General features: G+C 52.3%; 2 protein-coding genes across 4 annotated transcripts; one reads left to right on the top strand and one right to left on the bottom strand.

Moving 5' to 3' along the window:
* Positions 1 to 1,620: 1,620 nt before the first annotated feature.
* On the top strand, positions 1,621 to 10,061 carry LOC120905679 (amyloid-beta A4 precursor protein-binding family A member 2). 3 transcript variants are annotated; one of them, XM_040316682.1, is made up of 12 exons: positions 1,621 to 3,096; positions 3,174 to 3,422; positions 4,219 to 4,416; positions 4,514 to 4,994; positions 5,067 to 5,256; positions 5,335 to 5,475; positions 7,166 to 7,202; positions 7,544 to 7,665; positions 8,122 to 8,127; positions 8,261 to 9,106; positions 9,539 to 9,679; positions 9,769 to 10,061. In XM_040316682.1, the coding sequence occupies exons 1-12, from the start codon at positions 2,484 to 2,486 to the stop codon at positions 9,838 to 9,840; spliced, it is 3,096 nt and encodes a 1,031-aa protein (XP_040172616.1). In that variant the 5' UTR covers positions 1,621 to 2,483; the 3' UTR covers positions 9,841 to 10,061. The 3 variants fall into 3 exon arrangements, with proteins under 3 accessions (XP_040172616.1, XP_040172614.1, XP_040172615.1); XM_040316680.1 differs by having other exon boundaries at positions 7,526 to 7,665; XM_040316681.1 differs by lacking the exon at positions 8,122 to 8,127 and having other exon boundaries at positions 7,526 to 7,665.
* Positions 10,062 to 12,096: 2,035 nt separating this feature from the next.
* Positions 12,097 to 25,564, bottom strand: LOC120905678 (chromatin modification-related protein eaf-1-like). The gene is made up of 5 exons (XM_040316679.1): positions 24,957 to 25,564; positions 21,255 to 24,803; positions 19,999 to 21,178; positions 15,664 to 17,658; positions 12,097 to 14,647 (listed from the first exon to the last, which is right to left on the bottom strand). The coding sequence occupies exons 2-5, from the start codon at positions 23,586 to 23,588 to the stop codon at positions 13,818 to 13,820; spliced, it is 6,339 nt and encodes a 2,112-aa protein (XP_040172613.1). The 5' UTR covers positions 23,589 to 24,803; positions 24,957 to 25,564; the 3' UTR covers positions 12,097 to 13,817.

The raw sequence follows: 25,564 nt of genomic DNA, 5'->3' as shown, positions 1-25,564 counted from the left end.
GTTAGCTCGGTTTCCACAAACGTTGAGAACGTAGGTCTCTCAAATGCACTCATGAGTGCCTGAGAAAATGAGTGTTGAGAAATCCCATGGCCCCGCGGCCTGCTGATCCTACAAACGTTGAGAACGTAGGTTTCTCAAAAGCACTCATGAGTGCCTGAAAAAATAAGCGTTGAGAAACCCCATGGCACCACAGCTTGCTGATCCTACAAACGTTGAGAACGTTGGTTTCTCAAAAGCACTCATGAGTACCTGATAAAATGAGTGTTGAGAAACGCCATGGCCCCGCGGCAAAATAGTCACTCAAGCTTTATTTGAAGATTGAAATAGAAAGAATGTATTTGATCCAACTAGTTTCCCAAGCGCCACAGATTAAGCTTAAACGACTGGAAAATTGAATTTCCATAGAAAAAAATGAAAGCTCCACAGCTTCATTGGTTTGATCAATAGATGGCGTATTAAAACTGATTATTATATTGCTATCCTTTTCTTGCAATGTGTTTCGACAAGTTTCATCTTATCATGACCTATATAGCCTTCTAACTTTCCGAGCAAAAATCTATATGAATGGTCGTGTGGTCAGATACGTGGGTATCAACACCAACGACCATTACTCAAATCTCACTTGCTTTAGTGCTGGTGGTTTCCATTGGAGTTTAGTATTTAAACAATCGTATCGCCGTTCTAGTTCTAGCGATGCATAACTTCAATGCGAAACCATACAACAGTACAGAGGAAATGAGAAAGCTCTCCTCCAAGCGAGGAAGCTCAACTGGTTGGGTATCCCACAAACAGATGGGCGCCACCAGCTTTTTTGCTATTTTTAGAATGCATGAGTCGTTTGCCGTCTGCTAAACGAAGTCTTTCTATATTCCGTTTAGGTAGAGAGCTTGAGTCGTTTAGAAGCCGTTTAGTGGTCGTTTAGTGGATTTGTGGCACTTGGGTTATATCCCTTTCCAATAAAAACAACATATAAACAACACTTTCCAACGTAATTACTAATGCCGCTAACAGCTACCGGCTGACCGTTGTATTTTCTAATTTCTCTAATATTCTTAAAGTCGATTCTGTGCCGATTAGTCAAACGGTAAGGACCTAGTATTCTCAAAAGCACTCATGAGTGCCTGAGAATATAAGCGCTGAAAAAGGTTCTCATCCCCCATGACCCCGCGGGTTCAGAGTCACTCATGAGGGTCTGAGAAAAAAGCGCCGAGAAAGTTTCTCAGTCACTATAGCCTGCATAGCTGTACAGTTTCCTTCAAGCATCCTCTCCGTCCAAGCGAGAATATGGGGAAGCTTTTTTATTTATTTATTCCGGATGGATGGTTTTTTCCGTATTACTTACAAAAAAAAGTAAAAGAAGAAACAGACGGCTTTGAAAACGCTTTTATCTCTTTTCTGAACAGTTTACCACATTTGCAAATGTCCATCCACGAATTAAAACAACCCGGAAGCACAGGAAGCAAAAAACACCAGGAAACAGACAACAAAACGACCGTTTCGATTGATCGGTTTGAAATGATATTTGCTTGAAAACAAACAAACGTGCTAGTATTTTCTTGCTCCAGGCAATTTTTTGACAGCAGCAAACCACGGATCACCCTGTGCGTGACAGCTGACGCTGATGTTTACACGGGTACTTGTGGGGGCTGCCGATGCTGGGTGGAATCCTATGTACTGCTCGGCCACATACACGCGTGCAACATACCTCCCAAAAAAACACCTCTCACCATCCTCCCCCTCAGCCTTCTTCGACGGTGGAAAAAAGTTCGGCTGGAAAAGCCCCTACCTGTGTGTGTGTCTGTGTGTGTGTGTGTTTTGTTGCTCTCCTCACTGCTGTGGAAATCTCGTGACTTATGGGGCCGTGCGGTGCGGTGAGGTGCGCCCGCCGTCTATAACTCGAAACGTAAGCGAGCGCGCGGCGAGAGTGACGGGAACAGAAAGCTAGTGGAAATTTTTCGTACGAATCGATTTTTCCATTCCGACGGCGACGCGCGACCTAATTGTACTTTCCGAATCTGCCGACGTAATGTTACAGTAGCGGAGATTTGTTGTTTTTTTTTTGCTGTGTGTGTTATATTTCCTCTGTCTGTGGTGCTGCTGATAGTCTTAAAAAAGGGAAAGGGAAAGAAAGCATCCAGTCCCGCGCGTTCGTGTCCCCGTCCCGTTCTGGTGCCCGGGAGAGTATGGAACCGGATGCGAAGCGTTGTGCGAACGGTTGTGCTTGGTCGTGCTGTTCACTCCGGGCCGTTAGTGTGGTGCAATAGGGTTGTCGGCCCGGGGAAGCGAGCGGAAAGGTGCAAGGAAAAAGAAAACGCCACTGCAGCCGAAATGCAGTAGTGTGCATGGTGGTGCAATAGACAGGAAACCTCCAAAGGGGAACCGCCGCACGAAACCTATCAACCCCGGACCCGGACTGCTTCCGTCTGCCCAGCACCGCTCAACCGAACGACCGCGTCTATCAAACAGCCCCGTGCGGCGGAACGATGTACTGCACCAGCAACGATGGCAGCAAGCAGCCGCTCGGCGAGGTGAAAGCGCCGTCGGCCGCCCACCCCACCATCAACCAGTACCACCCGCACGATCCGTACGGCGAGCGGGAGCCGGCGGCGGAGCTACACTTCTGGGACGGGGCGGACGGCCGGGGGGCGCACCAGAACACGACCCCGGCCAGCACGGTGCTGCACTCGCCCGAACCGGCCCCGACCGAGCACGAGCCAAAGATGCGGTTCCAGCAGCGGCACCAGATCCAGGTCGGCCGCAGCCCGGTCGGCAGCGGAGGGCACAATGGTAGCAGCGATTCGACCACCGCTTCCAGCCCGGTGCTGATGCCGCACTGCCATCACGGTCCATCGGCCGGTGGCGCCCAGCACCATCAGCAGCAGCAGCAGCAGCAGCACGTGTACGGCACGCAATCGATCCTGTCGGACGGCGAGATAGTGGTGTTTGATGACATCGAGCCGAACTGGCCAACGGGGACAGGCGGGACCGTGAACGGGTCGGACCTGTCGATGCTAATGGGTGGTGGTGGTGGTGGTAGCACTACACCCAACAAAGAAACGCACACGGACAGCTGTACGAAAATACAGACCATTATAGGTGAGTTGCACGGGGACGGGGCGCTAAGCTGCGGAAAGGCATGTCAACGCCACTTGTTTGTCATCTTCACCTTGCAGGCGGGCTAACGATTGCCGAGTACGAGGGATCGCCGCGACGCTTCGGCACGATCTACTCTAGCAGCTATGCGGACGGTGGCACGATCCGGCCGGGCGGGGCCAGCTTTCCCCGGCCCGGGTTTCCCAAGCGCGTGGAGCCGAGCGCGGCGCCGTACGATCAACTCGACGACGGTCGGCCACGGCAGATCGAGCTCGGCAAGGGCCCGAGCGAGATGAGCTTCTACAACATCAAGGGCAGCATGGTGGCCGGTAAGGCAGGGCGGGGATGGAGCTACGTACTAGTGATGGGAAACATGAAGTTTAGCGTCGGAATCGATTCCGGCTAGCTCCGAAGTTTTCTGGAATAGATTCCGGATAGTAGATCCATAATCAGGTTCCGGAATTGGTTCCGGAATTGGCTCCAGAATCGGATTCGGAATCAGCTCCGGAATCCGGTCAAAATCAGAATCGGCTTGGAAATCGGAGACGGTTTTGGCATCCTCATAAGAATAGGCGCTTGGGTCCAATGATGATACGTATTGATAGCCGCAAAGAATCCAAATTTATATGTAAACGATTCATTCTCATGGAGATTCCCGGATTGATTTCGCTTCTGAAACTTCTTAATTCAATTCAAAAAATGATTCTCATTTCAAAGCTAATTCCAATTCAGGAGTCAACTTTGATTCCGTTACCGGATCAAATTGCGATTCCCAGGTCGATTCCGATTCCGGAGCCGATTCCGATTGCGAAGCCGATTTCGATTTCACAGCCGAATCAGATTCTGGGCCTAATTCCGATTCCAGATCCGATTCCGATTCTGGACCTGATCCCGATTCCGAAGCCGATTCCGATTCCGGCTCTAGAATATACTTCGGAATGGGCTCCGGATCAAACTCCGGAATCGGTATCGATTCCAGCATCAGAAACGGCCCTGGAATTGATTCCGAACACGAAATCGGAATCGAGTAAGTCCGATTCCGAGCTTCCACCACTACTACGTACGTTGCTAGACTACTCTCTTACTCTCTCTCTCTCTCTCTCTCTATCTCTCTCTTTGGTGTAGGCAGCGAGATGAGCGCATTTCAAACCGATACCAAATATTACGACCGCCCACAGGTGGGCTCGCCGGAGGACGATTTTACCATTCCGGCGGGCGGCACGGGCCGCAAACCGCACAGCTTTGCCCTGTCGCCCGAGATGGACTACCGGTCCGGGTGTGGCACGGCCGAATTCGGTACCACCTTCCGACCCGTTAGCTACGGTGCGAACAAAAGAGTGCTAAGGAGCGATCCATTTTTCTCGCCCACTCAATCTGATGGTTCTGTTTGGATTGATTTTTTGCTTTATTTAACCAACAGGAAGGGTGCAAAAACCGGGCGGCGGAAACGGCACGGGCGAGGCGAAGGAAATTCTAAACGAACCGTGCGTCGAGTACGAGGACATGTGCAATAGTATGCCGATCCTGGAGGATGGGCTGTCGAGCGGGCACGCATCCGACTCGGAGGGCAACACCGTCGCCAACAGTTGCGATCAAGGCGGCGATCTGATGGCGAACGGCTCGCTAGGGATGCAGAGTATGCGCCAGCAGCAGCAGGACCAACAGCAGCAGCAGCAGCAGCACTACCATCATCATGCGGCGCCGGACGGACCGAACGGTGCCGGCATTAGCGACTGTCTGGCGAACGACATACGGGACGCACTGAACGACATCAAGTCGACGCTGCAGAATACGAAAGCACTGCCTACGGGGGACGAACGGCGGGACAGTGCAGACCAAGGCTGCCGGGGGGAACCGTTCGCCCACTCGTACGGAGACGTTTCGCCCGTGTGGGTGCTCAGGTAAGGGTTTCGGCTTCCATCAGTACCAATCGCGCACTAACCCCGCAAATCTGCCAACGTATCCGTGGTCAGAACGCGGGATGGATCGCCCGAGCAGGAACACCCGTCTGCCGCGCACCTGACGGACCAGCGGCACGGCAACCCGCCGCCGCCACCCGATCTGGAGGAGGAAACGGACACCGATCTGGAGACGGATCGTTTGCTGGGCCACCAGCAGCAGCAGCAGTCCGGCGGCGGTGAGCCGAGCTACTACGAGCATAATGTACGTGATGTTAGAGCTTCTTGCCACAGGTGTTGATGCGTGTGACTGAACGCCCTCCCTTTCGCTTTCAAATTCCAGAACGCCGCGGACGTTGGCGGCGTGGGGAAACCGAAATCGCCCAATTCGGCCATGTTAGCGAAGCTGAAACGGTACCAGACCGCCATCCGGGCCGACAGTGAAATCTACGTTCCTAGCGATATTACCCTAGAAAATTTACCGGTAAGGCATGAGCTGTGGACTAACCGCTCCCTTTAGTTGTATGCTTTATTTTTAGAGAACAACACTCACGGTAGTAGTTTAATTCCTGAGGGAAGTGTCCGTGGACTTTAACTTTACAAGTCATTTTAGAAATTAACAGTTGAAGGATTGCATTTTCCGTATAACAAGATATTTTTTATAGCACGTTTTAACGCCGTTTTGTAATTACTTCCTACTGCACACACATATACGGGACAGCAGAACAGACTGGATGGTCTGAAAAATCGCTAAAATTAGTACATCTGTGCTTGCTGCAAGGTTTGCCTTTGAAGTAGATCACACACAGGGTTTCGAGTCATGTAATGTTTTTTTTTTTTGCATTATACAATTTTAGAAACAAAAGAATTGGTCAATGATCCAACAATTGGGCCAGTAATCTCTAACCTGTGGTCCGTTCAATTAACAGAAGTGATCCGTGAAAGAATTGAAAAGAAAAGTTTATTACAAAACATATCGTGCAATTTTTCTTTCCATAATCGAAATTAAATTTACAACAGCCATGTCTGGAATACAATTTAAACATATTTTTAATAAGAAAGCTTCGATTTAAGCTTTTACAAAAAATATGCTCAATATACGTGGGTCGCGGCAAATGTAGTTTCATAGCCAAGTGGTCCGTAATCCTAAAAACGGCACTGAGAGTACTGGGTTAAGCAAGGCAATGCAGGGTTATATGGTAGATTTTCTGTGATTATATTATCTTCCAAGTAATAAGGCTCAAATTTCTATTAGTAAATAACTGTTATTAAAATTAATTGTAAAAATTCTTCAGATTAAACTGTGTTTAAACATGCAACACAACAAAGCAAGAGCAATATCGCTGCTTGATGAACCTCTTCTGCCATGCTGCAAACAATTTTGGGGATGCTCTGGGGCACGAATGACAAACTATCGAGACAAACGTACATTCCTTAACAATTATGATGCTTTACGGACAAATAATGCAAAGTTAGACAAATTTACAATTGATTCCTTCAGTCGTACTTGTTCAACCAACAATCAGGCTTTTTTTTAATATAGGTTCCTATTTTCGAATGGAGATAAGCATTGTCATGTAAAAGGAATATTAGTTTTACAATGTCAGTCAATCCATGTTACGGGAATCAAATTTGGAGGAGTTCGACGGTATACAATGTCATATTAAAAGATGTTCATTAACTTTTTATATGAATCGGTATACGAATTTGTATACGAAGCTAGGAATTTTAAAATCAGGCAAATCTCTTCGCGAGCCGGATTTTTTGTATATATTAGTATTATGCAGGAAGAACGTTCCAAAAAGACCGTATTGCTTGTCAATAAGAAATCTTAACAGCGATGAAAAAGTAAAACAATGATAAATAGGATAAAAGCGCTCAGAGATATTAATATTTTATTATGTTTATTATTATTATTATTATTATTATTGTATTATCGATATAAATAACTCAACTCAGTAAGGTTAGTCAGGACAGAAGAATTACGGTTGTTAATTCAACGCCGCATCAAGGTGCATCAACGCTTAAATGGTGCTCTCCAGAAGCATTTCTAAAAACTATTACATTACAAAACAAACGCACAACTTCACATTAAGCTTCAAAAACTCCCATAGCATGTGAAACTTCTACGAATCATGCTTACCCACTTTTTCCTTCGACTTGTTCTTTTGCAGGAAATTGAAAGCAAAGGAAGGCATAAAACACGAGAAGGTAAGTGAACGCCTGGATGACGTAGCTTCATCATTGTCGTCGTACGTTTAATTGCACACTCAACATATTGTTATTATTAAACAAAACTGGTGCTGTCCCAAAAGTTTTACCATCAATTAAAATCATTATCGATTCACCTTTCACATGCTTTCCCACCGCGTGTTGTCAAACCCCCTTACCGTAAGTGTACTTTGTCCTTCTTCCATTGCCCCCGAGGGGCAACAAACAATTACTGTAACAAAAACAAAGAAAAACTATTTCAAATTTCAAAAACTATCAACTGCCAACTTCAAATCGCTTTAATCTTTGTGTTAATCTCTCAGGTCTGCTCGATCCGGCAGTGCTCATCGAGGGCGTCCTGTTCCGGGCGCGGTACCTCGGCTCAACCCAGCTGGTGTGCGAAGGCCAACCGACGAAATCGACCCGCATGATGCAGGCGGAGGAAGCCGTCTCCCGGATCAAAGTGAGCGCGCTGCTTTCTCTTCTTTTTTTTTGTTTCATGCCCTGCTCCTCCTTTCCCCTCCTACCCAATATCTCTCACTCCTATTACATAGTCTGTGTACCCTCTCTCCCCCATTAACTTTACCCGCTGTGTGCTGCATGTGCATGTGCATGTGTGTGTGTGTGTGTTTGTGTCATATCCTTTGCTTCCTTTTGCTTGTTTTTCCTCCCCGTGCCCCCGCCTTTACTGGTCCTCCTCCGCTTCCCAGTGCGTCCCAGTGCGCCTGTTCCTAACATCTGGTTCACCGACTAGCCCTGTACTAACCGCCGTCTACCGTCTATGTTATTATCTTTCCACATTCCGCATTTTGTTCTGGGCGCTCTTTTTAATCAAAAACAAAAAAAAACGCGTGCGTGCCATCTAATCCAAAAACCACAAAACAAACCAAAATTAAACAAATACCTAAAACCCGGCTAGGCTTTGGTAAGATTTATTTGTGCGCTGCAAAAACGAACCCATTTGAACTGAGATTGTTACCCCATCCCTCCACCCCAAACCACCCCCAAAACACCACCAACAACTCCCGGAACCAACTGCAAACCCGTAACGGCCCCAGGCACCGGCGGGAGAGTCGCAACCGAGCACGGAGGTGGATTTGTTTATTTCGACAGAGAAAATCATGGTGCTGAACACGGATCTGAAGGAGATCATGATGGACCACGCGCTCCGGACGATCTCCTACATTGCCGACATCGGCCAGCTGGTGGTGCTGATGGCCCGGCGCCGCTTCGTCGCGAGCGGCACGGGCCCGACGGACCCGGCGACGGACGACAGCGGCGGTACGGTACCGGGCGGCCCGGAAGCGGCGGCGCCCGCCGACAGCCCGAAGAAGCGGCCGGCCAACCGGACACCGAAGATGATCTGTCACGTGTTCGAGAGCGAGGAGGCCCAGTTCATTGCGCAGAGCATCGGGCAGGCGTTCCAGGTCGCGTACATGGAGTTCCTGAAGGCGAACGGGATCGAGGACCACAGCTTCATGAAGGAGCTCGACTACCAGGAGGTGCTGAACAGCCAGGAGATCTTCGGCGACGAGCTGGAGATATTCGCCAAGAAGGAGCTGCAGAAGGAGGTGGTGGTGCCGAAGGCGAAGGGCGAAATACTCGGCGTGGTCATCGTCGAGTCCGGCTGGGGCTCGATGCTGCCGACGGTCGTGATCGCGAACCTGGCGTCGGCGGGGGCGGCCGCCCGCTGCGGCCAGCTGAACATCGGCGACCAGATCATCGCGATCAACGGGCTGAGCCTGGTCGGGCTGCCGCTCTCCACCTGCCAGGGGTACATCAAGAACACCAAGAACCAGACGGTGGTGAAGTTCACGGTCGTGCCGTGCGCGCCGGTCGTGGAGGTGAAGATCAAGCGCCCGAACACCAAGTACCAGCTCGGCTTCAGCGTACAGAACGGTGTGGTAGGTATCGGATGGGTGGGTTGGAAGAATTGTTGAGAGAAAAGTGTTTCGCAATGAATCATCAGTGAAGAATCAATAGATTCAAGAATCAAATGTCTAACGTTAATCCTGGGAAGAGTGATGCATCTTGAGATTACACAAGCTTGCAAGAGCTGTATGTATCTAGAGATTCATGAACTTTTGAAGAATTGTGAATCTTGAAACTCATTCACTCACTGCACAGAATTAGGTAAAGAATCCTGCAATTCAATGAAGAACCGGCACATAGAGATTCTTGAAGATTCCTGATTCTTTGGAAAGAACATTTTAGACTCTTTATTGAATTAAAAGATTTAGGTTGATTGAGCCATTGCAAAGATCCTGAATCGGGTCCTAACCCATAGTGGCTATATCTGCAAGTCTCTATGTCTACATTTCTCTGTGCATTTACAGATTTGCAGCCTGCTGCGTGGAGGAATTGCGGAGCGGGGCGGTGTTCGCGTGGGCCACCGCATCATCGAGATCAACAACCAAAGCGTCGTCGCGGTACCGCACGAAAAGATTGTAAACCTGCTCGCCACATCGATCGGAGAGGTAAGCCCCGCTGCTGCATCCCCGCGTAACTCACCTGTTTTCTGCACTTACCTCACCCAAGTTTCTTCACCCGATTTATCCGCCCGCAGATACTGATGAAAACCATGCCGACGTCCATGTTCCGGCTGCTGACGGGGCAGGAGAATCCGATCTACATTTAGGCCCACACACACACAAACCGTGGGCGCAGGCCTGCGGGCGAGCAAGGCGCGACACGCCAACGCACCCCCGCACACGCCGTTAGGATCAATTTCGCTGTTACCCTCTCTCCCTTCACTATTGCTGATGATGGCACCTATTACCTTATTTAATGGGAGCAACAACATTGTTAAAACCTTCTTGTTCATTACAATAAAGAGACAAAAAGCAACAAACAAACATAGCCGCGTACGGTTTCTTCTTTTTTTTTAAGTGCTGGGTGAGGCTGGCTGCAAAGTAGGAAACTAAATGCGTTACCGATGCGGGAAGTTCCGAACGAAAGCAGCAGCTAAGAAAGGAATAATCCGTTCGAATGAAGAATTATAGAAGCTTTAGATCTTACTTACCAATCAACATTTATTAACATAGAATACAATAACACAGTTCAATTGGGGTTGTAATTAAAACCCCGTTTGAGGTGAGAATAATGTAATTCTGTTCCACCAGAAATTGGAAGCAGTTGGAAAAGGCCTTCTTACCGACTTCTTTTTCTTATTATTATTATTATTATTTGGCTCAACAACCGTAGTCGGTCAAGGCCTGTACCACTTGTGGGCTTGGCTTTCAGTGGCTTACCAACTACTCTTCGGTAATTTCTTGGCTACGCGCAAGACATCGCCATCATCGGCAAGTCGACAGCGAAGATGTGTGAGGCGTACATCAGAATCAATGCGACGAAGACGAAGGGCCTGCTTGCAGGAGACTCAGGCCATCTGGGATGCAGTGTAGCTCGAGGTAGTAAAGAATTTCTGCTATCACGGGATGATCGTTACTTCGGACAGTGACATCAACATCGCAATCCGGTGATGCATTGTGCAGGGGCGTCGTACATACCGACTGCTGAGGTTCAGGAAGCCTTCGAAACTGCACGAAATGTGAGATATATCGCACATTGATTCGCCCAGTAGTTCTCTATGGACATGGGTCTTGGACTATTCGAGAGGAGGATCCAAACGCTCTGGGCGTGTTTGAGTGACGCATCCTCCGGTGTGTTCAAGCGCGGTGATTGGAGGAGAAGGATGAACCACGAGCTTGCTGAGCTGTACGGCGAACCGAGCACAGCGACATCAATGACTGGATCTGATGGAACGAGACCTGTCAGAGATCGGTGGTGTCTACAGACATGCATGGGAGGCTGCAGCCAGGGACCTGGACCATCCTGGAGAGTATTGGATGACCGGGTCATGTCACGATTACGTGCTCTACTATAAGCAAACTAACTATAGAGTGAGAGAGAGAGAGAGAGAGAGAGAGAGATACTGTGATACCAAAAACCCGATAATCACACATTGGCTTCCGATCTCTTTACCCGAAAAATGCATTCCATCATTCCACCCTTCCCTTGCATATTCCACCGCCCCAAACGGAGTTAGGACACCACGACAGGTTCGAGAAGGAGTTTATCTAAAACGGCAATAACAAGTTCGGGATGTGAGAGTGAAGTGGGTATTGTTCATGGAGAGAAAGAGAGAGAGAGAGAGAGAGAGAGAGAGAGAGAGAGAGAGAGTATGTTCGCTTAATTACATGTTTATTTTGACGGATCGTAGTATATGATTCGGTGCTGTGTGCGTTTGTACGTATATTCTGTAAGTTGCGTTTGGTTTGTGTTTGCCGTGTGCGGGGAGGGGTGTTGTCCGCGTGTAAGGATTTCTCAGGGTTTTTATATTGTTTTTTTCTCTTCTGTTGCTCATTCGCACTCACAAATACTCACACATTTGCTTAATAAGTACCGGTTGTACAATGATTTATTAATGTTCTTGTTTTTTTTTGTTTTGTTTGCTTACTTTTCCTTGTGAGTAACAATCATACCTTTGTGTGTGTATGGGGTTGTGTATTTCTTATAATAATTATATTTCAGTGTTTTTTTTTTCGTTTTCGAACATGCCGACTTAAGCCTAGAGAGACGTTTTCTGTGTATGTGTGTGGGTGTGTAATCGATTCTCTGCGCCAAATTTGGGAGCATTCGTTTATCGTCCCCTGTATGTTCTTCGAGCCGGTCTCGTAGTACAGTCGTCAACTCGTACGACTTAACAACATGCCCGTCATGGGTTCAATCCCCAAATAGACCGCGCCGCCATACGTAGGACTGACTATCTTGCAGTGGGGGGGAATCAATTAGTCACTGAAAGCCAAAGCCCACTAGTGGTACAGGCAAGCCTTGACCGACATCGGTTGTTGAGCCAAAGAAGAAGCAGTATGTTCTTCTGTAAATGTGTGAGTGTGTTTTTTTTTTGTTTTCATCAGCCGCGTGTCCTAATTAACGTGTGTGTTTGTCTGGTTTTTATGCAGTTTTTGTTCTTCTCTATCAATTTCCCTACGCAGGCTCGGCAGCCTATCCTGCGCGCTCGTCAACATCATCATCTTCAAATCAAGCCCTTACAGCACCACTCCTTTGCCCCGCACTCCTACAGTAGCACAACGCATAAAGCACCTAACCTACGTATGAAACACGCTCGCTCAAAGCCTCTCCCCTTAGGGTGTGCTCCTTGTGCGCCACACCCGACCGGAAGGATTCACATTTTCATATAGCAGCAGTAGTAGTAGTTGTTGTTGTAATAGTAGTAGTGGTTTGTATTATCGGTAGTAGTAATTCTAGTAGTAATGGTAGCAGTAATAGCGCCGGTGGTTGGTTTTCGCGTTCCAACTCCATTCCAACACCACCGGAGAAATGCGACCAATCGACCCCGTCGTGCGTGCGGGTAAAGGAAGAACGAGGCGGATAAAACCACATCACGCCCCTTCTAGCCTTCCATCACTGCGTCGCAAGATAGTTTTACGAAATGTACACCGTGTGTATGTGTGGGGGGTGTGCATCGTTTTGGGCATGCAGAGCGCGCGCATCATCACAATCAATTCGGAAACGGCTGCTCCCAAAATCGCAGCCGAGCAGCAGAAAAAAGGACCAACAAAAAAAACAAGTTAGAAATACTTTAAAAATGAAGAAATGAAGGGTGCAGAAAAATAGAAGAATTCATGTTCTTACAAGGTAAATCAGAAATCAGAAAGAAAAAAAAACCAAAAAAAAAAAGTAACGAAACTAAACGCGAGCAGAGAGCGAGGAGCTTGTGTAAGCCATTTCGAATCGTGCGGAGCTCGCTCTGGAGGAAGGGAGTGGGCGGAGGGGAGGGGAGCTTCCCAGTGTCTATGAAAGTAACGCGCATCTTTGCCCTGTCGCTACTGCTGTGTGTGCCAAATATATGCCAAAAACGTTCTAAATCCTTCCCCTAAAAACTACTACTCTCATCGTTCTCTCATATACCTTTCCTTTTCTACCCTCACAGTCTAGTCAAATACTAGTGCCCCCGTGGGGCTCTCATCCTTGCTGCCCACCATTAAAAAAAAACTATTCTCTTTGTGTGATGAAAATTCTGTACACGATCGATCTTCCACCGTAGACGCGCGGCATCGCACTTGCCGTGACACTCGTATCGTTTGCAGCGTCGTCCCTTTCTCTTTTGCCCGGGCAGTGCGTCGGAAGCTTTGCCCCAACCCGCCGTCACCGTCCTCCTACCGCCATCAACCACTGTGTCTGTCAGCTACTGCTTCTTTTACTGTCTATTTACCACACACGCAAACATACCTCCTCCACCTATTCGTAAGCTACCTGGGGTACGACTACACAATACCGTCGTTTTACAAGCGTAAGTTAAACACGACCCCGGAGGGAAGGAGGGGGATTGTCGCAAAAAATAATAATAAGAAAGAATCTTAAACTAAGCTTGCCTACACAATCAAGAAAAATAATGATAATAATAATAATAATAATATAAATATAAATATGTAGTTAAAAATAATGGTAAAAAAAATCTCACGTTCTTCACAATTTCAATTTGCGGCGTTATCGTTTCCCGCGCGCGCACACAGACACACACACCTACACACACACACCACACGCAGCGCGTTTAAGCAACACTCCTCGAGAAGGGCGAGGGAGGTTGTTTTAATTATGTACAGTGGTCGACGAGTGCTGCATGTTGCGCTCGAACTCCTCGAGGCTCATCGCCTGGCCGATGTTGAGCGACGGCAGCTTGCCGGCGGACGCCTGGGCGAGCAGCTCGGGCGAGAACCAGCGGGCCAGCTGGTTGCTGGTCGGCGAGAGCCCTCCGTCCCGGTTGTAGTTGATCACGCCGCCGCCCGCCGATGGCCCGTTGCCGGTTGCGTTCTGCTGCTGCTGCTGCTGTTGCTGCTGTCCACTTCCACCGATTGGCATGTTTGGAATTCGGAACGGCTGCTGCTGCTGCTGCTGCTGTTGCTGCTGTTGCAGTGGCATCATATTCATGTGCACGTGCTGATTACGTATCGCACGCTGCTGCTGCATTTGACGCTGTTGCTGCAACAGCTGCTGCATGTGCGGGCTAATCATGTTGGGCGAATGTTGCTGCTGCTGCTGCGGTTGCTGCGGCTGCTGATGTGGCGGTTGTTGTTGCTGCTGACCCGGCTGCTGCTGTTGTTGTGGGCCCTGCTGTGATGACGGCGGTGCCATCGGGTGATGCGCACCGAGGATTGGATTTCCGCTACGGTTGTTGTTGAATGGTTGTTGCTGCTGCTGCTGCTGCTGTTGTTGCTGCTGTTGCTGCTGTTGCTGCTGTTGCTGCTGTTGCTGTTGCTGCTGCTGGGGGAAATCCATGTTGCCGCCAAAGTTCAGCGGACCCGTCATCGGCGACAGTGCATGCTGGGGCAGTGGATGTATCAGCGGCATTTGTTGCTGTTGCTGCTGCTGCTGCTGCTGTTGCAGCTGTTGTGGCATCTGGCCACCATTTCCGCTGCCACCTAAAGGAGGAGAAAAAAAGAAGTAAAATAAATAAAACATTTTCCGCCATACAGGGTTTTCAAACTCATTGTCTAATGTTAAAGTCGTTGCCACCTAATTTTGATTCTTAGGCATCAATTCTTGACCTTAACGCACCTATTTTTGTCTGTAAGTCAGCAATTTTGGGCTCTTGTGGTACCGCATATCTTGCATGACTATCGTGATGATCACCGACTGAACATGTCGCGACCAAGTGACTGACCAATAGTTGGTTGCACAAGATGTCACCAAGCATATGGAAGTCGCCACAACTGTTTGAGTCTCACCTCTGATCATCACAGTAGAGCTCCTGACGCTGGCATGATTTTGTTTCAGCCGGAATTTGTCATTACTATGTCAGTGACATTTTGCAGAACTAATTATGGTAAAAAAAAAGTAATGACATCGTGACTGACCAAAAGATGGTTGCACAAAATGTCACCAAGCATGTTTTAGTCACACCAATCTTTTTGAGTATCATCTCTGATCATCACAATTGAGTACGCGACGCTGACAGGGATTTTTTTATGACATAGACAGTGACATTTTGCAGCACTGCCCGCTGCGCAAAGCGATCGAAAACTTCTCAACCTCTCGCTCAATGTAGCTAGAGAACAAGAACCAATAATGATAAAGCGTGGTGAAAGGATGGTGAAGAGGGGAAGAACAAGAGAAAGAGAACGTGGGTGTGAAATATGTCTCGGCCATTATCATTTTTGCGCCAACACGGTCGCTTTTTTGTTCTTAAAGACATAAGCACATACAATGCGCTCTCTCGAACGATCGTAAAGGCTTCAATTGATTAAGAGCTTCGATCGGTTCTTCGGACGTTGCTGCTCGCTTTCGCGATTTTGTTGTGCGGGTGGTTAAAATTAATATTGGACCAGGCCAAGTACGTACTAGGAGTCAAAGTAAATTTTTTCAAGCGACAAAATATGCAGCACACATCGCAAAATGACTTGTAAAAGCCTGTAAATCTTCTCCCACTCCTACTTACCCTTCAGTATGGGCCGGCCTTGCGGTTTTGGCATGTTCATGTGTTGCGGTGGTTGCTGCTGCTGTTGCTGCTGCTGTTGGGGTTGATTTTGCGAATTCTGTTGCTGCTGCTGCTGCTGTTGCTGCTGCAGTGCCAGCTGGGGTGGCATTAGCTGCCCCGGGCCGCCCGGTTGCGGTTGCGGCTGCGATTGCGGTACGTTCGGCTGTGGCTGCTGCTGCTGCTGCAGCTGCTTCATATTCCATGGAATGTTGTTCGGCATCGCAGGCTGCATGTTGCGCATCGCGCCCACGACCGACGACGGCATCGAGCCCATCGGGTTGATGATCGCCGGCACCACCGGCAGATGGTTCGCGCCGACGCCCGGCCCGTGATGGTGCATCATGTTCATCGGGGGCGGCGGATGCGGACCCGGCTGCCCGAATGGTGACGGACGCTGCTGCTGTTGCTGCTGCTCCGACTGCGGTGGTTGAGATTCGGCTGGGAATTGCCCCGGTTGGGACGGTTGCGGTGGCTGCTGCTGCTGGGATGGCGGCTGCGGTGGTTGCGGCCCGCCCGGCATCGGATGCATCACCGGGTGCTGCGGGGCGTGCGGATGCAGCGGGAACGGTTTCTGATGCTGCTGCATTTGCTGCTGCATCTGCTGCTTCATGTACTGCTGGTGCTGCATCATCTCGAGCAGGGCCGAATAGTTGAGCCCCATGCGGCCCGGTTCGACATGCGGCAGATGGCCCTGCTGCTGCTGCTGCTGCTCGTTGAGCATCATTTGCGGATGGGCTGGCGGTAATGGCAGTTGTGGTTGGGGCATGGGTCCCTGTTGCTGCTGTTGCGGCGGTACTTGCTGCTGCTGCTGCATGTGGTGCGGGATCGCACTGTCCGGTTCCTTTTCCTGCGCCGCCGTCATCTTGCGCAGCACGGACGTGGGCGTAAATGCGAGCGGCGTCGGCGACGCGACCTGTTGCGTTTGCATCTGGTTCTGCTTCGACGGTGAGACTGCCGCACTCGCCGCGGCACCGCCACTAATCATGCGTCCTCCACCGACAGGGCCACCACCGCCCGCTTTGATCATGCTGGGGCCGCCGGGCGCTGCTGCTGCTGCTGTCGGTCCCATTTCGGCCGGATTCGCTGGCTGCTGACCGGTCGGCTGTGCCGACTGATGGTCGGGTGCGTCGGAATGTTGCGCATGGCGCGGCTCCTGGGACGGTTCCGCCGCTAATTGATGGTGCTGCTGCTGCTGTGCGGGATCCTGCTCGGACTGTGCCGGTGGCAGATGAGGAAAGTTTTGCATCGACTGTGCAGCTGGCGGGCCCTGGTGCATCACCGGCTGCTGCTGCTGCTCTTTCAGCTTCTGCTGCAGCTCTTCCGGCTGTCCCGACTGCTCCGGTGGCTGGGGTTGCTGTTGCGATGCTGGCTGCGGCTGTGATGGTTGCTGTTGCTGCTGCTGCTGCTGCTGCTGCTGCTGCTGCTGCTGCTGCTGCTGCTGCTGCTGTTGTTGCTGCTGTTGCTGCTGCTGTTGCTGCTGTTGCTGCTGCTGCTGCTGCTGTTCCTGTCTCTTGCGATAGTTTTCACGCTGCTCCTCGAGCTTCTTGCGGATCAGTGCGTTCTGCAGGATGGACTGCGTGTGGTACTGCAGCTCGCGCGGCGACGGAATCCGCTGCGGCATCCCATTGGGCAGCGGGGACAGGCGCACCTGCTGCTTCGGGTGAAACAGCAGGTTGGCGCCGGCCCCGGCCGGGGCAGCCGGGGGCGGTATCGGCATTGGCATGGGCGGTTGAATACTGTTCGGGTTGAGCAGCAGGCTCGGCGACACGACGCGCGACCCACCGTTGCACGCGCCGAGCACGGCCGAGATGATCTCCCGGTGCGACTGGGCCGTCGCCGGGTTCGTCAGCTGCTGCCACAGGCTGTGCTGGGACACTTCGCCCCGCGCCACCGCCATCATGAGCGTTTGCGTTTCCGGCCGCTTCAGCAGCTCGGTAGCGTGCCGCTGATCAGTTCCTGGTGAATGGGCGGGGAGGAGAGGGAAGAGAAGAGAGAGATCAGTGAGGGAACACAATAAGCGGTCTAGCAATTGTGAAGAGGGCTTTCAAGCACTCTTGTATGTTGCGGATACGCTTCAAATACGTTATCTCGAGACGATAGCTTAATCGATCAGCCTTACTAAATGTTAAAGACGAGCAAAAAAAACGCTCGATGGCCCGAATGCGTTTACATTTTGTATTTAGAAACGAAGGGTTGTCAATCCAGCTTCCGAAAATAATTCTGAATCTTGACAGACATTGGGCCCCTTTCCCTTTTAAGATCGTAGGCTGAAATTTCAGCCTGTCAGCTGTTTGCATTGGGTAGCAGTTTTCGAGCAGCTATCAAAGTGGGTATAGAATACAGGTGGGCTTCAGAAGGTCGATTTTTATAGCTTCTGCTGAGCAACATAGTGTATTTAGACCAGGTGCTCTCTCATAGCCTGTTTTTTATAATCAAATATGAACGTCATTTTTGACAGGACGGGTGAACACTTTGGCTCAAACAGGCTCAGCTCTGGTAGCTTGACGAATACACAAAACACTCTTAAATTCTTCATTCTATCCACTAAAAGCTCCTCAAGCGCGTGAAAACTACAAATTGCCAGAACGACTTGACAGCCATTTTTGTTTCAATACAACATCTTCGATAACTCGCAAAAAGGACCCTATTAAGCGAGACTATAATCTTGACTCTTGTGTAATCTCACGTAACATGGAAACTAAGGACCTCGGTACTATTCTTACGTCAAAGACAAAGCATATCGGCAGCTTGGTTTTGTTCATCGTCAGACATCTGATTTTAATAACCCTTTCTGTTTAAAACAACTGTTCGTCGCCTTAGTCCGGTCCCTACTCGAATTCAATGTAACATGGTCTCCGCACACTAACAACTGGTCCACACGAATTGAGGGCATTGAGACAAAATTCACAAGAATAGCTATAGTAACCTTAAGGTGGAACATGGAACTGCCTCTAACATATCAAACTAGACGGCTTCTTCTGGTTCTGCAGTCCTTAGAGAGACGTAGGGAGGTAGCACAAGCAGTTTTTGTAGCAAAGTTAATTAAAGGCGAAATTGATGCACCCGAGCTTCTTCTTAAGATTAATTTGTACCCTCCTGACCACACACTACGTCCCCGGTATATTCTGATGAAAATAGACCGGGCCTGTACTAATAGAGGAACTCATGATCCAACTACCTCAATGTTTCAAGCTTTTAATAAGTTCTACCGCTTTTTTGACTTCAATATTACCGTAGCCACGTTTAAATGTTCATGTCTGTATCCAAATGCATAGCAAGTAAGGTTATCTTAAATTTTATCTTTTAAGTATTGCAAAGGCCTCTGCGCGCGCCACGCAATTATCTTCAATAAGGATACCAATGTCTGCTACGTATGTACTGCTATGAAAAACGATCCGTTCCTATGAAAATTCATTTCATCCGTTCTGTCAAATGGAGCTGTTTTTTTTTTATTCAAAAATTAGTTGTCACACTATATGAGACGAGAGTACCTGGTCTACGATGATTCTCACTTTGATTCTAGATTCCACCACCTGGCCGCTTTAATACACCTTTGGATAAATGAAAACAAGGTCGACCTTTTTGACATTTTTTCGAGCAAGTACTCGAATCTAATTCTTGCTTTGAGGCCGAAACAATCTCGGCTGGAAATCGCAGGCTAGTTTTGTTGTGTGGTTTTGTATGGAGTGTCGACATGATTTCAGCCGCCAACTGTCAAACTCCATATAAAAAAAGCTGACTAATATAGTGAAAGCAAAGCCCCGTGTTACCAAATTGGACTGCAAGCCAAAGTAAATAAGGAGCTTTGGAGTAGGTCAAACATTTTTGAATATGCAGGCCTTACTCTATTTTCATTTCGACTCAATTCGAGCCGAGCAAGAGAACTTAAAACGGATCCATGTTTCACATTGCAATCATCAACGCAACGTCGAGTAGAACCGGGATACACCCGATTGCACCTTCGAGTTTTGTTTTTATGATTCTGGCAATTAAAGTTTTGTTTAAATTATTCAAAATTATTAGAAACTATTTTCGTTGCGTTCAATTCCACGCCTCAATTCGACAGATCATGGGGTACACTTGGCTGTGGAATTACAGGGTTTCGAATCGTATAATGGACTACTTGATTCGCTCGGTGGAATGTGTCAAATGATTAGGGGATGTTTGCCTCTTTGCTATGGAGGTTTGCAGGCATATGGTGGGAATATTTTAAACGCTCAAAAGGAGATGTTTTCAGAACAGATATGAAGTTTTGCGATCTACTCTCAACTCGAGACTGATAAGAATGGACCTTACCTGGGTGTGGCATCGGAGCCATATGCATCATCTGCAGCATGGCCGGCAGCGCCGACATGGCCGCGCCCTGGTGCGGTGGTGGACCCTGTCCGCCCTGGTGCTGGGCCGCAACGGCCGCCATGTGGGCGGCGTGTGCCGGATGGCCGTGGTGCTGCTGCACCGGCGGTCCGGGCTGGTGCGGTGGTGGGCCGCCACCGCCTCCGTTCATCTGATTTTCGCTCATCTGGTTGAGCAGCTTCTTGAACGCGAGCAGCTCCTGCTGCCGCACCGCACCACCGTCGGGGGTGGTGGGTGGGGCACCACCGGCCGGAGGCGCTGCTACCACTGGCGGATGGATCGCCCCGATCGCCGGATCGTTGCCCGGCATGATTAGCCGCGGTATGGAAGCGCCGCCGCCGCCGCCGCCACCGATCGCCATCGGTTGCTGGTCGGCGAACGGATCGTTCGGTGGGCCGGGCGTTCTGCCACCGCTCGGTGCGCCACCCTCTCCCCCGTTCAGGTCGGACTGGCGGAACCGTGCCTCCAGCTCCTCGACACTGTGCACCTGGCCGAGGCTGGCCGGGGACGGCATCGCGCCCAGATTGGGCATCAGTGGCCCGACCGGCCCGCGCTCGGTAGCGCCCGGCGGTGTACCGGAAGGCGGACCGGCACCACCACCACCACTACTGGTCACGCCCAGCAGCTGCTGCAGGCTGCGGTTCTGCAGCTGTTGCTGCTGCTCGTGGTGCAACTGCTGCTGCTGCTGCTTCCCCTGCTGCTGATGCTCGTCCGCCATCATTGTGTTCAGGTGCATCGCGTGCCGATCGAACGGCTGCGGCGTCCCGTCTAGCGGCCGCTGGACCGCCGGCTGCTGCGGCGGCTCGAGCTGGCCCTTCAGCGCCGTGCGGTGAAACAGCTCCAGGAACGACTGGGGCGTGTTGGAGGTGGCGGCCGGCGAGATCGGCGCGAAGAACTTGTTGCTGGTAGCGGTCGCCACACTCACGATGTCGTCGAACGCCGCGATGCCCTTCATCATCTTGCCGATGTCCTCGTGCAGCGAGTTCTGGCGGCTGCGCCGATCCTTCCCATCGGCTGCCGCCGCCGTCGCCACGCCCTCACTATCCCCCTTGGCGGCGGTATCGTTGTCTTGGCGGAAAAACTGCGAAAAGCGGCTCTCGCGACTACCGCCACCGACATCGTTCTGAAAAAGGGAACAGGAATGGAATCAATGAAAATGATCTCTCCCTCTTTCTCTCTCTCTCTCTCCCTTAACTTACCAGTAACATGTCCATTGCGCTGTAATCCGTCTGCACCATGTTCCGAAAGCCGCACAGCTCCTCCATTAGACGGATACCGTCCGTCAGCGCTTCCTCTTCGGCCGGCGGCTGGGAGGGCGTCGCCCGGTCCCGGGACCCGCACAGCTCCTTCATCAGCCGCATACCGTCCGCTCGCCCTTCCTCCTCGGTCGATGCCTTCGGCATCCCGTCCTCGATCAGCTTCAGCACCGCTTCGTCCTTGGCCGGCGGCTGGGAGGGCGTCTCCCGGCCCTGGAAGCCACCCAGCTCCTTCAGCGACATGCGCTTGACCTCCTTGAGCAGGCGCATAATGCCCTCCGTCCGCACCTTCTCCTTGCTCGGCGGCCCAGCGTTGCTGCCCTTCGGCATGTAGTCCTCGATCAGCTTCAGCACCGCCGCCGGCACTTCCTCCTCGGCCGCCGACTGGGAGGGCGTCGCCCGGCCCAGCTCCTTCATCGACATGCGCTTCAGCTCCCGGATCAGGCGCAAGCCGTCCGCCCGCACCTCCTCCTCGGTCGATGCCTTCGGCATCCCGTCCTCGATCAGCTTCAGCAGCGTCTCGTCCAGCTCGGGCCGCCATTCGCCGGTCGGCTCCTCGCTCGGCCGTTTCGTGCCGGCCGTCGCCTCGGACTGATCCGGCGCCGCCGCCGCCGCCTGCTGGTGGTGGTCGGGCGAGCCCTCCGTATCGTCGCGGCCGTCGCCGTTCGGCGTGTCGCCCGATTCGCTGCCATGCTCGGACAGCGGATCGTCGAACCCGCGCAGCTCAATCGTGTCGTGCTGGGAGGTCGGCTCGCTGAACCACTCCGGCTCCTCGTTGTCCCGCCCGTTGTCGCTGTTGTACCGGCGCCGGTCGCCATAGCTGCGGCCGCCTTCCCCGCCCCCGTGATGATGATGGTGGTGGTGATGGTGATGATGGTTGCTGCTGTTGCCGCCACTGTTCGAGCCGTAATTTCCGTAGCTGTTGCCGCTTCCACCACCGTACCCGCCACCGCCACCGTAGTACGAACCGTCGCCCCGGCCTTCGCCGTAGCCGGACGAGCCGCCCTTGTGGTAGCCCCGCATCGGCCCCCGGCCACTGTCGCCCTTGTCGCCCCAGCGGTCGCGGCGATCGCGCGACTCCCGCGGCTCGTACCGGCCGCCGCCGCCCTCGTCGTGGTAGTCCTTCTCCTGCAGCCCGCGGCCCTCGCTGTTGCGCCCCCGCGGCCCATCCTTCCCGTCCTTGCCGCCCGGCTCGCCGCGCATCGCCATCGGTTCCCGGTCGCGGAAGCTTCCCCCGGACGAGGACGAATTGCCGCCCGCTCCACCGCCGCCACTGCCCGCCCGATAGTCGCCCGACTCCATCCGGCCGTACTCCCACAGGCTGTCGCGCGTCATGATCCGCCCGCTGCCGATGCGTCGCTCGCGTCCACCGCCGCCGCCGCCGCCTCCACCGCTTCCTCCACCGCCGCCACTGCCTCCTCCACCTCCTCCGCCGAGCATGTCCCGGTCGGAGCGCAGCAGGCTCCCGGACAGTCCCAGGCTGCTGCCGGCCCCGCCCGACGACGGGGCGGACGGCATCTGGCAGCCCATGTTGAACGAGCGGCGCTGCGGCGACAGCACGATGCCCTCCTCCTTCCGCAGCCGCTCCTTCGGATCGGCCATGCCGCCGCTGCCACCGACCGAGCGACGCATCTCGCCCCGCCCGGCACTTCCCAGGCCGGGTCCATTGCCCGATCCGGCCCCAAGCGAGCTGCTGCCACCGGTTCCGCCACCGCCCCCGCTACCTGCTGAGGATGAGCCCCCGCCGTACGAGGCCCGGTTCCGCCCGAAGCCTCCTGCGCCGGACGCACTACCACCGCCCGCCGGTGGCCCGTCCTCGTCGTAGGGCGTTTCCGAGCGGCGCGCCAGCATCGAGATCATCTTCAGGTGCTTCTCCGACTTCGGGTCGTCCATGCAGGGCGGCCGCACCTTGGACAGGTTGGTGTCGCGCAGCGCCAGCAGCTGCGACGCCGTGTACCGGGTGCGGCCGGCCGCACTGTTTGGTGGTCCGCCGGCCCCCGCTGCCTCCCGGTCGCCCGGCCCGGACAGCTTCCTTTGCTGCTGCTGCTGCTGCTGCTGATCGTCGTCATCGTCGCCGGCCGGCAGATCGCCCATCGGTGACATCGCCGTCCGCGTCGTCCCCGGTTCGTATCGTGCGTCCTTTTTGCCGCCGGGCGTCAGGGATCGGCGCTGCTGGTGGTGGTGGTGTTGGTGCCGCCGCCCGTACTGCTCGTGCTCCTCCACCTTGCCGGTGTGAAACGGGCCGCTATCGAGCGTGTCGGAGGCCGACTCGGACATTGCCCCCTGTGTGCCGCCGCCGCCTTTCCGCTCGGGCACACACAGGAGAGGTGAACCACCTCCCGCGCGTTCCCGGCCTACAACAGTGCGGTGGGACAACGAAGGGGGGAGGGGTTAAGGGCTGAGCTGTTTGCTAAAATGCCAAAGCACGCACACACACACACGGAAACGCACACCAGTGCGTGCGACACAGGGTGACGGATGCGGGGATTTACGTGTCTCTTCCTCTTCCCGTTCTCGACGGCGTGCTATTTTCTTCTTTTCTTTTCTTTTGTTCTTCTTCTTCTGGCTTTGCAGCTTCGCCCTTGTTCGCCTTCCTTTAACAACGCACAACTGTCAGTAGATCGGAGATGCTGCTGCTGCTGCTGGCCCTGCTGTCATCACCAAACACAACAGCTTTGGCAACACAGCAAAATCTTTCCGCGTTTGATGGTTGGTGGGGGGGTTGGGGCGGACGTGATGCTGCCCCCTTTACACACTCTCTCTTTTGTCTGTATGTGGGGGGTAGTTTTTGCGACCCCTTTTTTACCGTTCTCCAAAGCGAGCCAGGAATTCACAAAACCCGAAAGTGTTACGCTCCTGCCCTCTCTTTCACTCTTCGCTCGTCTCGCGGTCGCGATTTTCGCTGCCTTTCGCAGTTTTGCGCTGCCTCTCTCACTCACACTCACACACACTCCTGTCTCACTCTATCGCTTTCCAGCGCGCGTATTAGTTCCAACGCATCAAATGTGCACGCGTCGATGCAACAGCGAACATGTACACGGCAGTCGATGCATCCTGTGCGTGTGCGTGTATGTGTGTGTGTGGGGTACGCGCCTGTCCCCGAGAAGAAGTAAAGGGGTTTTCGTCCTGCGTCCTACTCGCGCTCCCCTCTCACTCGCTCACTCGCTCGCTCGCTCCGTCCGCCTAGCAAAGCGCCCCCGCCGCACACACACACGGGCCGCTTGGTTCCGTCCGGAAGCGCAACGGGATCGAACAGGTTAGGAACACAGATGAATCAGCGTCGATGATGGAAGCAACGACACAACAACAAAAAAAAACCCACACAAATGTTCAGGTTTCTGCTTCGCTTTCCTGCTTCTGCTGGTTGCTCCGTCAACACACACACGCTCACGTACACGTATCACACCTCTACACGGACGCACACAAATCTGCCCACAGCCACACACGCACACACACGGGAGTGCGCTCGCGGACGCACCGTTTTTTTTTGTGCTGCAAAAAAGAAAAGTAAAAATGGAACACGGAAACGGGGGGAGAAAGAAAGAGAAAAAGAGAGAAAGAAATCAGTTCCTACTCTTCGCCCACACCTAACACGCAACAATCCCGAACCCGTTCAATTCCGTGGTGCTCGGGGGGGGGACTTACCGGGACTACCAAAGCCCACCACTGGCAGGTGGAGGGGGGGAGGAGGACGATGACGGGCAGAGCAAGTTTATCACAGGCACAGGCTGTGGCGAGGGCGCTGGACTTTGTGCGCCCGCTGGAGCGTCCCTGGTGGTGCTTCGGCTCCGAACCAAAAAAAAAAAAAAAACGAGCGAACAACGAACAAAAAAGCGACGGCTTCCGATGGTGGTGCTGCTGCTGCGACTGGCACACCGTGGCAGGCTGCCCACAGGGAGTGGGGGGGGATCCCGTGTTCCCGTGCACCCCGAAGAATCTTCTATTTTTTTTACTGCTGGTGCTTTACTAGAAAAATCGCACTTTCACAGTCTGCCGTAACGGTAACCCAGCTCACAAACTCACACGGCGTGTGCGAAAACGCGCACGGTCAAAGGACCGAATTCTGCAACTTCTGGAAAATCGCCTCCAAAAATTATGTCCGTCCCCGCACGGAAGAGGTGATTACTGCGAAATGGGCACCCTTCGTCGAAAGTGACACTTCTCGCTTCGTGCTCGTTGGGTACGCTGGGAGGGATGGCGGGGGGAGATTTTGACGGTTGCCCGACGGTTGAGCGAACGGGGATTCCTTTAGC

The sequence above is a fragment of the Anopheles arabiensis genome, chromosome X, assembly GCF_016920715.1.
Source record: "Anopheles arabiensis isolate DONGOLA chromosome X, AaraD3, whole genome shotgun sequence".
NCBI classification, from domain to species: domain Eukaryota; kingdom Metazoa; phylum Arthropoda; class Insecta; order Diptera; family Culicidae; genus Anopheles; species Anopheles arabiensis.
The sequence above is the reverse complement of the archived record's forward strand: the minus strand, read 5'-3'. Positions and strand labels throughout refer to the sequence as shown.

Coding starts and splice junctions, on each gene's coding strand:
- LOC120905679 (XM_040316680.1), top strand. CDS start 2,484: ATGTACTGCACCAGCAACGATGGCAGCAAGCAGCCGCTCGGCGAGGTG. Junction 4,417..4,513: donor CTTCCGACCCGTTAGCTACG/GTGCGAACAAAA, acceptor TTTAACCAACAG/GAAGGGTGCAAAAACCGGGC. Junction 5,257..5,334: donor CGAGCTACTACGAGCATAAT/GTACGTGATGTT, acceptor TTCAAATTCCAG/AACGCCGCGGACGTTGGCGG.
- LOC120905678 (XM_040316679.1), bottom strand. CDS start 23,588: ATGTCCGAGTCGGCCTCCGACACGCTCGATAGCGGCCCGTTTCACACC. Junction 21,179..21,254: donor GCGCAATGGACATGTTACTG/GTAAGTTAAGGG, acceptor TCCCTTTTTCAG/AACGATGTCGGTGGCGGTAG. Junction 17,659..19,998: donor GGCTCCGATGCCACACCCAG/GTAAGGTCCATT, acceptor CCCATTCACCAG/GAACTGATCAGCGGCACGCT.